The sequence below is a fragment of the Aythya marila genome (genome assembly GCF_965140915.1).
Source record: "Aythya marila genome assembly, chromosome: 16".
NCBI lineage: Eukaryota > Metazoa > Chordata > Aves > Anseriformes > Anatidae > Aythya > Aythya marila.
The window spans coordinates 14,799,847-14,813,605 of NC_139057.1; the positions used below are offsets into that span (position 1 = coordinate 14,799,847).

The 13,759-nt window shown below is 38.2% G+C and overlaps 1 protein-coding gene across 1 annotated transcript in view; it reads left to right on the forward strand.

Moving 5' to 3' along the window:
* EYA2 (EYA transcriptional coactivator and phosphatase 2) overlaps positions 1–13,759 on the forward strand; it is a gene marked incomplete at its 5' end in the record, with an annotated part of 96,701 nt that overhangs the window by 38,660 nt on the left and 44,282 nt on the right. Inside the window, 3 exon segments of the mRNA XM_082773351.1 lie at positions 4,149–4,197; positions 4,818–4,960; positions 7,834–7,950. Of these exon segments, the coding sequence (XP_082629477.1) occupies positions 4,149–4,197; positions 4,818–4,960; positions 7,834–7,950 (309 nt within the window).

The window sequence follows — 13,759 nt, forward strand, 5'->3', positions numbered from 1 at the left end:
CCCTGTGCCCCAGTTTGCATCATTCTGAGGTCATTGCTATCATCTCCAAACGGTTTGTCCTGCTGATCTCTGGTCTGAAGTTTCACTTTTGGCAGGTACCAAGGACAAATTCTTTCAGTGGTTGAGGCTCTGATGAAAATCTATCTGCTCTTCTCTTCTTCCTCCTCTTCCTCCTCCTCCTCCCCCCCATCATACTGTTCAAGTGAAGGAAACAGAAGAATGTTAAATCTGCTAAAAAAATTATTGGCAAGTGATGCAGCTGAACTAGTTCTTGCTAGTACAATTCCAGCTATTGTTTGCTGCGGTCAGGATCTGTCAGCCTTCCTGTTGGAGCAGAGTTAGCAAAAGACCCTGGCTATTATGTTTTAGTAGTAGGTTTAACCCTTCATTTATAGGCTCTTAGAAGCCAAGGAGATGTTTTGCTTGCATGTTTGCTAAGGCATTAGAAATTGTGTGATTAAAGCATGAACATCATGACTGCCTATTTACAAAAGTAGTCGAAGGGATAAGAATCTAAAGGAAACATCCTTTTAAATGTATGTGTTTGCAGAAAAGATTAGAGCTAGAAATGATTTTTAAATACATCATTTTGTAAACTCCTTGGTGCAGGAACTATTTGTTATTATGCAATATAAGTAAGAGCCAACAGAACACTTGTACCACAGATCAGGAATCTGTGAGTGACAGCTCATGTTGATAAGTTTCTTACAGAAATAATACAAGATTTTTTCTACAGAATGATTCCCTGTGCTACCATGATAATGTTCTTTTCATTGAAAATATTTATTGTTAATTTGGAAAACAGGAAAATACCTGTGTTTTTGAAAATCTCAGACTGCCAGAGCTTTTAGTGTGATAAATGCACACACGTATATGCTCTGTATTACACATATAGTTTTAATTTCAGCAAGTCTAATAGCAATACTTATTTACATAGACGTCTACTCAGATGTCTAGCTTGCTGTTTTCATGGGTGCTTATCATGATGTACAATCGTATCAGTATTATTTTCAAATACACATTTTGCCTGTAGATGTACACATTTGGATAGAAACAAATAGCTTTAACCTGCCTTTTTCGACAGTGACAGTGGCATATTGAATATTCACACACAGTAAATCCCTGTTTGGCATTCTTGGCACATGTATTTACTATGTATTTATCTCTTTCAAAATTAAAAAATCTGAAGGTATTGTATTTCTGAAATAGAAAAGAAACTAAGCTTACGCTCAAAGTTCCTGTTCTGCTGTTTTTCAAATGTAAAAAGTATTCTATAAAACTTTTTTTTTTTTTTTTTTTTTTTTTTTTTTTTGTAAAGAGCAACTGATTGGTAGAAATTCATACAGATTTTGTTTTCACAATCTAAAATCCTAATTTTCAAAACTGTTTTCTTTCAGGTAAGTCAAAGCAAATTTTTCACAGTGAGTATGAAGGTGAGTCAGGTAAGCCCAGCTTTGAATTTAAAAGCAGTCTTTTTCTATACCTGGTATTCCTATATCTGTAGTATAAATCCTTGTGTACATTTACATAACACTATCTTTTGCCTTACTATGTTTTATTCAGTTTTATTTATTTTTTTAAAAAACAAAACCTCTCTGCCTCTTGCTGGGGAAATACGTTACTGTTAGCCACATTGTAGACGTAGAGAATTAGGGCACAGATACCGGTGGGTTTTACTTTTCTCAGGTGCTTCTGGAATACAGGAGCATAGAGTCTTTATGGTTTGGTTTGTTACTGCCCATAGCACATTAGGGATGTAGAGGATGCACAGTCAGGCTTGAGTTTGTTGTGCAGAAGGGGAAAGGCACAGAAAAGTATTCAGAGAAGGGAGAGCAAAGAGTGGGTCATAGAAGTTGATTTTACCGCAGCAGCTGCATTGGGATGAATTTGTTCCTTTTCTTCTTAATATCCAGAGAGAAGAGGGCGAAGCAGGTGTCCAGCGTGGCACTAGGAAAGAAATTAGAGTCCAGTGCATGGGCCTGTGGGCAGATGGGGTCAGTGTGCAGCACAGATACATGTCCTCAAGTTGGATTTTTCTCTTAGTAATAATAGTAGGCAGCAATGTCAATGCAGTCATGCCCAGCTCACTCTGAAACCTGTTCCCCGTGGTCATCAGTGCCTTTGTTACCAGAGCCATTTTTCCTAGAATAACTCAGCACTGCACTAACATTTCTGATCTATTCTAACCTAAGAGTAGTTATTAAACACTGCAGTTATTGCAGAGAAAAGAGACAGGAGTACACCGATATATTTTTTTCTAATTTTGTGTATTTTTTATTAAGTGATCTTTGATGATTTCTAAGTTTGTGGGAAAAAGGGCCTCTTTTTTGGAGAAAGTGTGTGTTCTAGGTATTTTCATGTCTTATTGAAATATAATTCTTTCTGAGAAAATGCAGCTCTTTTTTAGTTTTATTGTTACGTATAGAAACATTCTAAAAAGAGAATAATATCTTGTAATACATATTATTTTGTTAAAACTCATGTACCTCCATTGGAGTTTTTCTATTTGATCACTTCCATAAGTGAACAAAGATAAAAATGCATTTTACTTCAATTTACTTTCTTTTTTTTGTCAGATTAAATGTTTTTCTTTTTAAAACTATTTTGATGTAATTTTCATGTTACAATATAGAATGACAAAGCCATGTAAAATATTGTGAAAGAAGCGTGTGGAGGAAACAATATTAAAAAGAGTTAAACCAGGAAGATTAAATATTTCATATGCAAGCATGTCAAAGCTTTTTGGAAATTCTCTGCACGTTTATGGCATAACAAGTTACTTAAACCCATAGACTACTTGCATGTATTTACATCTTATGTGTTTTTGTATATTTCATTAAATAAAACATACTTTAAATGTTTAATTCACCAACTTACAAACTGCTGAACAAATGAAGTGATTCTGTCTTGGACGACTCCGTGCTGAGGATAATGTTTCTGTAGCACTGTGGGTACATCCACCTTGATGCATGGGACAGCACTGCAGATGTTTTGTGCCTGGCAGTGGCAGTGTGCAGGCAGGGGGGACACTGCAGGAGTCTCCCTTTTCACCCAGCGCATGCTCCTGCATTGGAGAGATCTTCTTTTCTGCCTGAGTTTGGGCAGAATTTCCTATCCCATGTAAGAAATTAGATGACAGATGCCAGCACATAACGTGGAGAGCGGTGGTGCTATAGTCAGCAGAGAACATAACGGTTGATGTTATTCTTCCTGGAGAAACTCTTTGCAATTAGTTTGGTGTGTTGATTGGTACAGCCAGCAGATAAAAAGTTTGAATGTGTTGTGCCTAATGTCATTATTGATGATTGTGAAGGTGTGTTGGCATTTATACTGCTTTAATAACATCTAACGTCAACCAGGACTGGAGAATCAGAATTTGAATGGCATTATGGAGCCAACCTATGTAATAATACTCATGGTGGCGTTATGGTATGGTATTTTCCTTATGACTTGTGGGTTTTGACTTACATTTAGGTTTAATTTTTATTTATTTATTTTTAAATCTATCTCTAGATTAAGACGGCATGTTTTTCTTTGCTAGTGTTACAGAACACAACTGTTTGATACATTGGGAAGCATCCTGCATGTTTAACTCATATGCTACATTTTCTAACGGTTTAATATTTTGATTGTTGGCAGGTCAATTAGGTAGATAGTTAACTCAAAAAATTCAAGAATGAGGAGATTTAAAGTGTTGTATTTTTTCTATTTATTTTGATTTTATATGTTTTAACTAGCATTTTAAAGAAAGTCAGTCATGATCTAGGAGAGCATTTAAAAAAAAAAAAAAGGGGCAAAAAGTGCAGTGATCTTAAATCACTTCAGTGACCATATCAGGTGCTTTTATAGCCTTTAGCATGATTCATCCTACCAAAGCCCAACTTCATGGTTGGTACCAGTCCCATGTGAAGAAGAAAATGGTAACTCAGTCAATCAGTAGCACCCTCAGTGAGAAACTAAAGATGTATTTATTTGTTAAGTGGAGAATAAGTTTATCTGCTTCAGCTTTTTGGAAATTCACTCCAAAACAAAGTCTCCTAATTACTGTATATTTTTCTCAAACTACCAGTTGTAAAAGCAATGGTATCATCTTGGGTGTAGAACAGAACATAATGAAAATCTAAGACCCTTTAATTTTTTTTTTCCAGGCAACAGCAAAGCAGCTCCACGTTGTCCTCTCCATCTGTACTCCACAAAGTGAGTGTTTCTGCCAAGTGCTGTGATTTTATCAATGATGTTTTGCTGAATAACCATTTTTTGTAGACTTCTGTCACCTTAAAATACATTTGGCTTAAGCCCCTTTACCTGTTCCTCTGCATGTCTCAGGCCCAGTGAAGTAACCAGTTCCCCTAATCTTGTTAGATATGGAGTGAAAGAAGGTTTGAGGTACTGTGTATTCGTACCCCTGGGAATCCAAACCTTATCACTTTGAATGTTGCTTTGTGTGTTGGTGACCATAGAGGAATATGTTAAAATGTCAGAGGTTTCCCATGACACTTGGTTGTTTGGCAGACTCAACATGAAATATGGCAATCAGAGTGCTGAGTTGTGTTTTTTTTTTAATTTGCATGTATTTTGCAGAGTTGAAATAGACCCAATGCATATATGCAGCTTTATCTTAATAGTTTATATGAGGAGCCATATACTGAAACAAACTTTTGCCCCAGCCTAGTAAACTCTACACTCCAAAATATTCACCATCATTGAAGTATATTGATAGTATTTTATCAAAATGTCTAGAAATGTTTTACATGTACTCTAGAAGATCATGTATAATAACTATTGCCTTATGCCTTCTGCTTTCTTGTTCTCAATAGACATTATCCCCATATAGTGACAGTCTCATCATTCCCAACAATGGCAACATATGGACAGACTCAGTACAGTGCGGGAATCCAACAGGCTGCTGCATACACTGCCTACCCTGCTCCCGGGCAGCCCTACGGCATACCCTCCTACAGTGAGTACTCGGATACCATGTTACATTTGAGGACATCTTCCTCTTGCTCTTAGAAAAATATATTTGAAGATTTAGAATGGAAGGTCATTTCTGTCTTGTCAGTGTTCTCTTCTTAAGCTTGGAGGAAAATGTGACTTTGTTAGAAATGGTAGGATTACTTTGAATTATCTATCTACTCTTTGATATCCTGGGATATGGTCATACTAACTAGGTAAGGTTGGAGCTGGTCATTAATAAGGTAGGAGACAGCGTGAAAAACACAGGTTCAGTGGTATGTGCTACTTATAGTAGTAGTTTGTGACTGTTCCCATGGCTCACTGCTAACAGTCTTTTGTAGTAAGTAAGATATTTAGGTAAAATACATTTTGCCTTCTTTGATTCTTCCTGGGGTTTCAATGATAAAAGCTATGTTAGGAAAAAAATCTGTATACTATTACTGAAGAACCAAGGCACAGAGCAAAGACATGGGTGAAAAGATAAGGAGTACTACAGTTTTGGAAGACAGTCTATGTTTCAATGGATGGTTATTAGCTATAAGTGCCGTGAGCATTTCTAACCCTGGTCAGCTTTGTTCCCTGCGTTCCTGCACAGCCTTGCAAGCAGCTGTGTGGAGATGATGCTAGGCCAGGAGCAGCTGGAGGGTTCAGGCAGAGAACTAACTAAACCAGCACTCCTGATGGTGGAAAGCCTGGCAAACCAAATGTTAAGAGTGTCTTCAAGCTGTGCATGTAAATACCAAGCTCTTGAGGCAATTGGGAAGTTCTTTCCACTCCTGAAGACCAAAGAGATATTACTCTTGCTTAGGCACAGTTCTTTAACAGAAAGCTTTGGGCTTCTCATTCCCTGCTGATCCCATGAGTGCTGAGTCTTGAAGCATTAAAATGGCTTCATAAGTTCCTTTTCCACTCTTGGTTTCTCTCATGCTCTTAAACACCTTTGTTTGCTTGGCAAACAGAGTATTCTTTTCCAACAAGAAGCTTTTATAGAGCCACTGATAAGGCTTTTACCAAAGGGAAATTCAGTGCAACAGTCTGGAAGGCTAGGGAAATGGGCTTGGAGGAGAGAAAGCTCTACCAGGATGATATGAGGAATGTTTTGAGACCTTTTCCTGGAGTTACTTGTGTGTTTGCATCATCTGGCTGATTTCCAAGAAAAACTCTGAACAGTTGTCCTGTTAGAGCAGGTGAAAGTAGAGCCATTTGCTACTGCCTTGAGTCTTTAGGGCATACATGTGTCAGGCCCATATGCTGCTTATAAATCCTGCGGATGACCTCTTAGCATCCTTGAGCAGTGATTTCCCTCCCCCAACCCATATACCCTCTCTAAGATACTTGACACAGCATATGAAAAACTCCACCTGGCTGACAACCAAGAACAATGAAGCAGTATTGTTTTTAGGCACAAAAAAAATAAAACTCGGCCAGTTTCTAGACAAAACAGAACATTGTGTGGAAATTAATTTGGTGCTAAGTTATTTCACTGTCTGACAACAATTTTTAGACTTCCAAAAAGGCCCATTTGCTGAAGATTAATTGTAGCCAGGGTAGGTTGAGTGTTTGCATGCAGAGTGCTGATGTAATTGAAAATCATGGGATGTTATGAAAAGAGGCTTCTTTACATACACTCACAAATCCTTTTGCTCCCCCAGCAGTAATGGACCCAGACGCTTGCACCAAAATATGTTCGCTCACTATCCAAATAAATTTTCTGTGTTTCACAATGCAGCATTGTCATGTTGTTGCTAACTAGTACTCAAATTGCTTTGCAGTTATTCTCACCTAAAGCTAAAAGAAGAGATTTTACTAGAGAAGACGTAATCTGGGAGAAATTATTCCCAACCTGAGCATATGCAGACTTGTTACTTCTAAGAGTCATTAAGCTAGAAAACAGCATGCTTCATGAAAGGCACATGGATTTGACTTGTCTTTTGGCAAGTTTGCCCGCAAGTGCTAAAAGACGACAGCAGCCTGGGAAGCATATAAATCCAAAGCCAGAACATCAACATCAACAGGGTCTTTGTTTAGCCCCCATACTCAGGATGTGTCCAATGGTCATTTATGGTTTTGTGTAAATAGACATGCAAAGGAGGGGGAGGATCGCACCCAAAGGGTTCATAATAAGACATACCTTTCAGCTGTTTATTTCAATAATACAGCTGTAAAATCATGGCAGCGTCTCTGAAGAAAAAATCAGCCCCTTTCACTGCAAGTAAAGGTTTCCTCTTGCAGTGCTTCATTCAGCTGGGGCCACTCCCCCTGTAAATTGTCAGTTTAATTGCCCAAATTTAGTAATGAAAAGATTTTGTGGCTTCAGGGCTTCTGTTCCTGAATTGTATGTTATACCTATCTGAATAGGTGATAACCCCTCCTGTATGACCTGATAATAAATATTATACTACCAAAGCTGAAAATGTAATGTAAGTAGAAGATAATACCTCTATTGAGAACAGAAGTCTTGAGCTTAGTTTGCTGCAGGCCCTGTTGTTAATCGTTGCTTGCATCTGATAACTGTTCAGAAAGTTCTTGAGTCAATGAATTTAAGTGATTCTAAAACAAAACTGTCCATAAATTGTTTTTGAAAACAACGTTATTCACAGTTGCCTCTCTATCTTAGCAAAAGTTCATTCAGGTGTGCATACAGGATGTAGCAGACTCAACCATTCATGGTGAATGCACTTGGCTATATTGAGACCTGTTTGAGTAATGTAGATTTTTTTTTCTAAAAGAAAAAAAAAAAAAAGACTTTATAAGAAAAAACAAAAGAGTTCATTGGTTTAAAATCTGAAATATTCTGAATTCCTAAACTTGCATCTTTATACTTCTATGTGACAAACACTTATGTTCCGCTCTTGGTTTCTACCATATGTTCCAAAGGCATCAAAACGGAGGACAGCCTGAGCCATTCGCCAGGACAGAGTGGGTTTCTTAGCTATGGATCCAGCTTCAGTACCCCAACTGCTGGACAAGCACCATACACCTACCAGATGCATGGTAAGTACAGCTTGTTGCCTTGTGTGATGTGCTATGAGAAGTCACAATAATATGCCCCTTATTAGATCAATTCTTTTCCTTTTGCAATTAGAATGAAAAGATTAGGTGTAGGCAGTCAGGGTAGGAGAGACGGTAAGTCTGTAGAGTTCTGTTGTGCCTCATCAAGGAATTAATTTCTGGCAGAAGTACTGGATTTAGAACTTGTGTACCCTAGCAAAACTTCGCATATGACCAATATAGGCTTTGCCTTTCTACAGAGACTGTTCTTGTTTGTTTGTTTGTTTTGTTCTTTTTTAAATTAATTTTGTGATTTCCTCATTGGGATTCTTGGGTTAGTGTGAATTCCTGTATTCTGATTGGAAACAAAACAAAAGTGGTTTTACACTTTGTGCCGATACTAATGGTGGTATTACGCTTCTCCCCAGTGCTGTTCTGAACAATCTGTTGCATGGTAAAACTGCTGTGTATTATCACCACTAAAGTTTAAAAAATAAATAAATAAAAAAAAGATACCTTCATATTACTTTTTTTTTTGACTGTTAACGCATAATCAGTGCCTGCTAAGATACATCTACCTGTTTTATCTCCTGAAGTACCAACATCATTGAATAAGTACAGGCTGTTGAGGTGAAATTCAGAAAAGCAAAGCTGAAAGCAGCTGTTTTTTCCCAAGGTTCCTGAGCTGAGACTTAATAAGTTTAGAGTAGCTGTTTTATTACAGTCAAAATAATTACTGCTTATAAAATAGAGAATTGGATTTCCTTATGGCATCGATGACAGTGCCTTGTGCTTGGAGCTTTCTAACACTTTGTTTTGTTGTACAACCAGGAAGGCCAAAATACCCTATTCCTAAAAATAAAACTTAAAGTTATTTTTTCATCATTCCATTTCAGAAGCTGTACGAAACACCAGATTTCATGATTCAGTGTTGATTTGCCAACTCCAAGAAAGTCTTGAAAGGGTTTAAATCTGAATTGCCAAAAAGAGTGAAGTAAATGAAAATGGTGAAATTTCATTTTATGATTCACTTTAACTCATTTTTAGCATGGAATTTGATTTCTTTGAGCATTTTGGTGCTGCTGGTCAGAATCCTGAAGTGCGTATGGGAGGTTTCCATTATCTTAGCTATAGTAATGTGTTTTTTTCCTCCAGTGTTTTTTGTTCCTTATCTTTGTGAATTATGTTTGTTTGTTTATTTACTTTCCTGAAACTTGCCAAGCCATTATGCATGAATCGGAGGAGGAGTATTAAGATTTGGATAAACTCTGTGAAATCTGAACTTAAAAATACCGTCCAGGGAATTCTTCAAGGAGTCAGCAGTTGCATTAGAGGAACCATAGCATAACCATTTCAGCTTTGTCAATCATTTTACATACAAAAAGGAATAATGAGTATGTTCTGAGAAAGAGATCATGTCCTTAAAATGTCGCTTCATCTCTGTCCTTCCACATTGAGTCCCATGAGAGTGCATTTTCGTTCCTCACTTGTAGGTCTCTTACTTTGAGTCCACTTTGATATTTGTATTGAACTTGACTAGTAAAATGCAGTAAAATTAGACTTCTGCTTTTTGTCTTCTGCTTTTTTGTCTTCTGCTAATCCTTAGCATGTGTGTATTTGAACATGCCTTGCATTGAACATGAATTGCCTTGAGTGCATGAACTGAGCCAAGCATTAAGTAAACAATTCCAAGAGATTAAAATGCAAATATTCTTGCTGTTTCTAAGCAAATACTTTCATTACAGCTGATGACGTAACAGTAACACAAATGAACATGCCTCAGGTAGTTAAAAATTGCCCAACTTAGGTTCTGGTGAATTGGAAGTCTTTCCTGCTGTGACTACAGGTATTCAAACTGCCTAGTTTAAAAGCAGCTCAGGTACAACTGCAGCAGCTCTGCTGGCAGCAGTGCGAGCTTGTCAGTACAAAATATGCATGAGAGGCTGATCCGCTCCAAGATCCAACTGCTGGAGGGAAGGCAAATGCATTCTGCCTTGTCTTTGTCCTTACCTCGAAAACTTTACGAGGGTTGGAAACCACAGAAGAATTATGTGACTTGTCCAAGTTCATGTGGAAGCCATGGAAAGGAGAAAGATCAAGTCTCTTACTTTGCTTTTTGATATTGCTGGGGGTCTTTTTTAAAAACTCTAGGCAAAGTGTCCTTCTGTGTTACTACACTTAGCTATCCCCCACATAATGAGGAACGGAAGGAGAAAATTGTATTTCTTCTCAGCCCTGAATGTGAAAGGTGGACAGACACATCTGGTTTGATTTTAAATCCAAGAGCAAATAAAATCCTAAACAGTTATATAAACCAGGAAACAAGGTAAAATCCATTTCGTTCCAGAAATTGTTTAGGAAAGCTAAAGACTGAGAAGTTACCTTTGGCTGAGACTTCATGTGCTAGGTTTGTAAAAGCGCACATCTCTAACACTAAGGTGTTTTTTGTGGCTTAGATTCCATGTGGGACATGTTCGAGACACTGGAGTTGAATGTGTCACCAAAAAAAAAAAAAAAAAAAAAAAAACCAAACCAAAAATGCACAGGGCTGTGGTTTTCTTAATGTTGATTCCTACATGCTCTATCCATCCTACTCCAACTAGGAGTTAAGTTTTTGGCTTCTATTTTACTCCTTGAATGTCTCAATCCCATTTTGAGATTGTGTTATGCTGTTAGCAGTGGAAGTCCTCTCTCTTTGGTAAAACTGGCTTGCAGTTAACAGCAGTTAGAGGCTCTGGAGTGTTGCAGCTTGTTTGCTGCTTTGTCAGTGAGCTGAAGTATCATGTATATGCCCTCCTGGAGCAACAGCAGTTGCGCTCTAGCCTGACTAGCTGCTATATGATGAGATACTGATGGCTGTTGCACCACTTTTGACAGAAGTATGGGCATTTTCTTTACTGCCTTGGAAGATCGGTATATTCATGTCTAGGTTTCGGGTGTTGGTTTTGTGTTTTTCTTTTGTTTCCCCAGAATGCAGCTCCCACGCGTGCTTTGTGTTAGCTTAGAAGAATCTGAGCCATTTGGGAAGGCAAACTCTTGACTCATTTGGGACTGAAATTTTTAAGATGGCCCCTTTGCTCAATCAAGAGGTTTGGACAAACAAGTTTTATGCATCAGGACTTGAAAATCTTACACTTGCAAAGAATACTGACGTAACTGCGTGTGTTGTGCCAAAGCAGACTGGGAGGAACTTTGTGCGTGTTCATATGGGCATGAATGTGCCCAAGGTACCTTCATAAACTGTTTCTTAGGGCAATGCTGTGGTGTTAAATAAAATCACTTATTTTCATTCAGATTTTTATGCCATTTCAGCCAGCTAACTGGCTGAAATGCAAGAGTAAAACATAGGAAAGCAGTTTCTGTAAGTGGCAGGTGCTTACTCCAAGGCAAAGGGAGCAGAAGTAAATGTGTCTTCCTGTTGTAAATATATATTTCAACCCTTCTTCTCCTTGCTCATGCAGGGGAACAGTCTGAATCTCCCTGACCATACAGTTTATTTACCTTGTTGAGTGCTGGTGAAAGGTTTGAGTGAGAAGCTAGGAGCCTTCCTGTGCTGAGTGCTACTGAGGAATGTGCACTCTGTGCTTTCCCACGCTGCAGCACCTGGGGGCAGGGAGGCAATTGTTCCATCTCCTTAACCCAATCCAGCAACTCTCCATGCCACCCAAACTCCAGGACTGTTGGGACTTCTGCCAAGTTCACATCAGTCCTATTGGCCACCCCATTACTGGCCCCAGGCAGGAACTCTTACTGATGTGATAAAACAGCTGAAAGTGCAAATTTTTATTTAAATGCTTTCATAAAATCAAATTTCAGGGGGACTTGAAGAGTCAAGCTCTTAACCCTCACTTCAAGGACAAAATATTTATTATGTCATGTCAAAAGAGAGAAAGGATCTTGAAGAGGCTGACAAGTGCAGTGGATCAGTAAGGAAAGTAATCTCCAGGAGTGCCTGCTGCTTAGTTTTGTATTTTACAGTGTGAGGAAAAAAGGACTTTTTCAAGCTTAGATCTGCAAGTATTTTAAGACAGTAGTAGCTCAAGTACCTATAAGTGAAATAACTTTGACTGATGTTGGCCTCTCTTGAGCATCAGCTCCCAGAGCAACACAGTGAAGCTGTTTGCATGCAGGCGTGGGTGGTCAGGCCATGAATCTTGAGCAGCTTGTGCAGACTGTGAAATCCTCGCGGTCCCCTCATTTATGAATTACATGGCCAGGAAATAGGTGTGTTATGCAATCACGGACTAATGTACTTTTGGGTGACAAACACTTTGTCTCACAGAGCTCTAGGACAAATGTTCTCCTTCAGTAAGTGCCCAGGTAGCTGGAGCTGGTTGGTTTGCTCTCATGTTTCTTTGGAACCAGCATAAGCTCTGGCTGGGATTTGTGTGTCAGGGCCTCACCTCTCTGATGGCTGTTGTCAGTAATGTGCCGCTTCTGAAGCCAGATTCTGTGCTCCCTTAAATCTGTTCATTTTCATTACAAACACAGATAATGCAGATGCAATGTAGTGTTCAGCTTTACATTTTTAATTGCTGTTTCCACCTGTATCCTCGTTCTTTAGCAAGAACAGAATACACTGAAAAGTAATAATGAGGATAAAACCTTCTTTCAATCACTAAGTGGTAAAGAAAAAAAAATATTTTGTGGACAGCCAGAAGGGGAAATCTATTTTCATGCTCCCATAGCATGAAAATAAATTAAATATGGAAGGGATTTTAAGCCAAATAGCTAATGCAATATGTCACACACACATATAAATATAAAAGATGAGGTTGGCAAGTTCCATAGCTGACAAAAATGACATGAAACTGTGTCACAAACTTACTATAGATTGAAATAATGATTTTAATTGCCATGTAACAGAGTGGATGTGATAGTATTTTGGCAGACTGAGTAACATTCAAATAGACTGAAATCTAGTATTATTTACTCTGAAGGAGGGACTGTATTCTCTCTTTTTTTTTTTTTAATCAGTGCTGTTTACAGCGTTGATTCAGGCCATTAGTGTATTTACAAAAATAATATTTGATAATGAAGCTCAGATATTTGCAGTATGCATATGACCAGTTGAGGGATGCCACTTATTTCCAGAGCCATGAATCAGAAGTATCAGTTTGAATTAGGTTTTTCTGTCTTTAAAGTAATACTTCTGTAATGCTGGGGGGAAAAAGTGTTGATTCGATATGCCATTTCCTAATGGATCCTTATGTAAGTACACAACTGCAGCATTGAACAGCACCATAGTCTAGATATTAGAAATATTAGAAATATATTTACTTTTTAACACACATTTTTCTAAGTTTGCATTTTATGAAAATTTAGCAGTTCAGTGATTTGCTCGGACCTTTCGTAAAATTATTCAGTAGTAGAAATGGAATACAAGACACAAAGATTATATTCAGCCTCTGCCCCAAAGAGTTTACTGTCTAAACTGCTAATTGAGGAAAATGGTTCTTGTTGGGCAGGGGCCCAGATAAGCTAATGACACACACCCGCTCTCTTTTCTGGCTTCACTGCAGTAATGGTAACAGCACAAACAGACAGGAGTTGCAGTAGGGCAAACTTTTTGTACTCCAGCCAAGCATAATCTTACCCAAATGGTTCCATGGTTCAACAAAAAGGAAGAGCAGGGCTGTCAAACCCAGCACTCTCTGGTTGAATCACTGGTGTGTGTATCTGTCTGCGATACTATGTCTGGTAGAGCTAATTAAGATTAGTAAAACCATACACTTCCACACCTTTTGATAATTATTACTTTCCTTTTGTTTTCATAAGGCTGTAAATAGCTGGTCAGAACATGAAACAAATG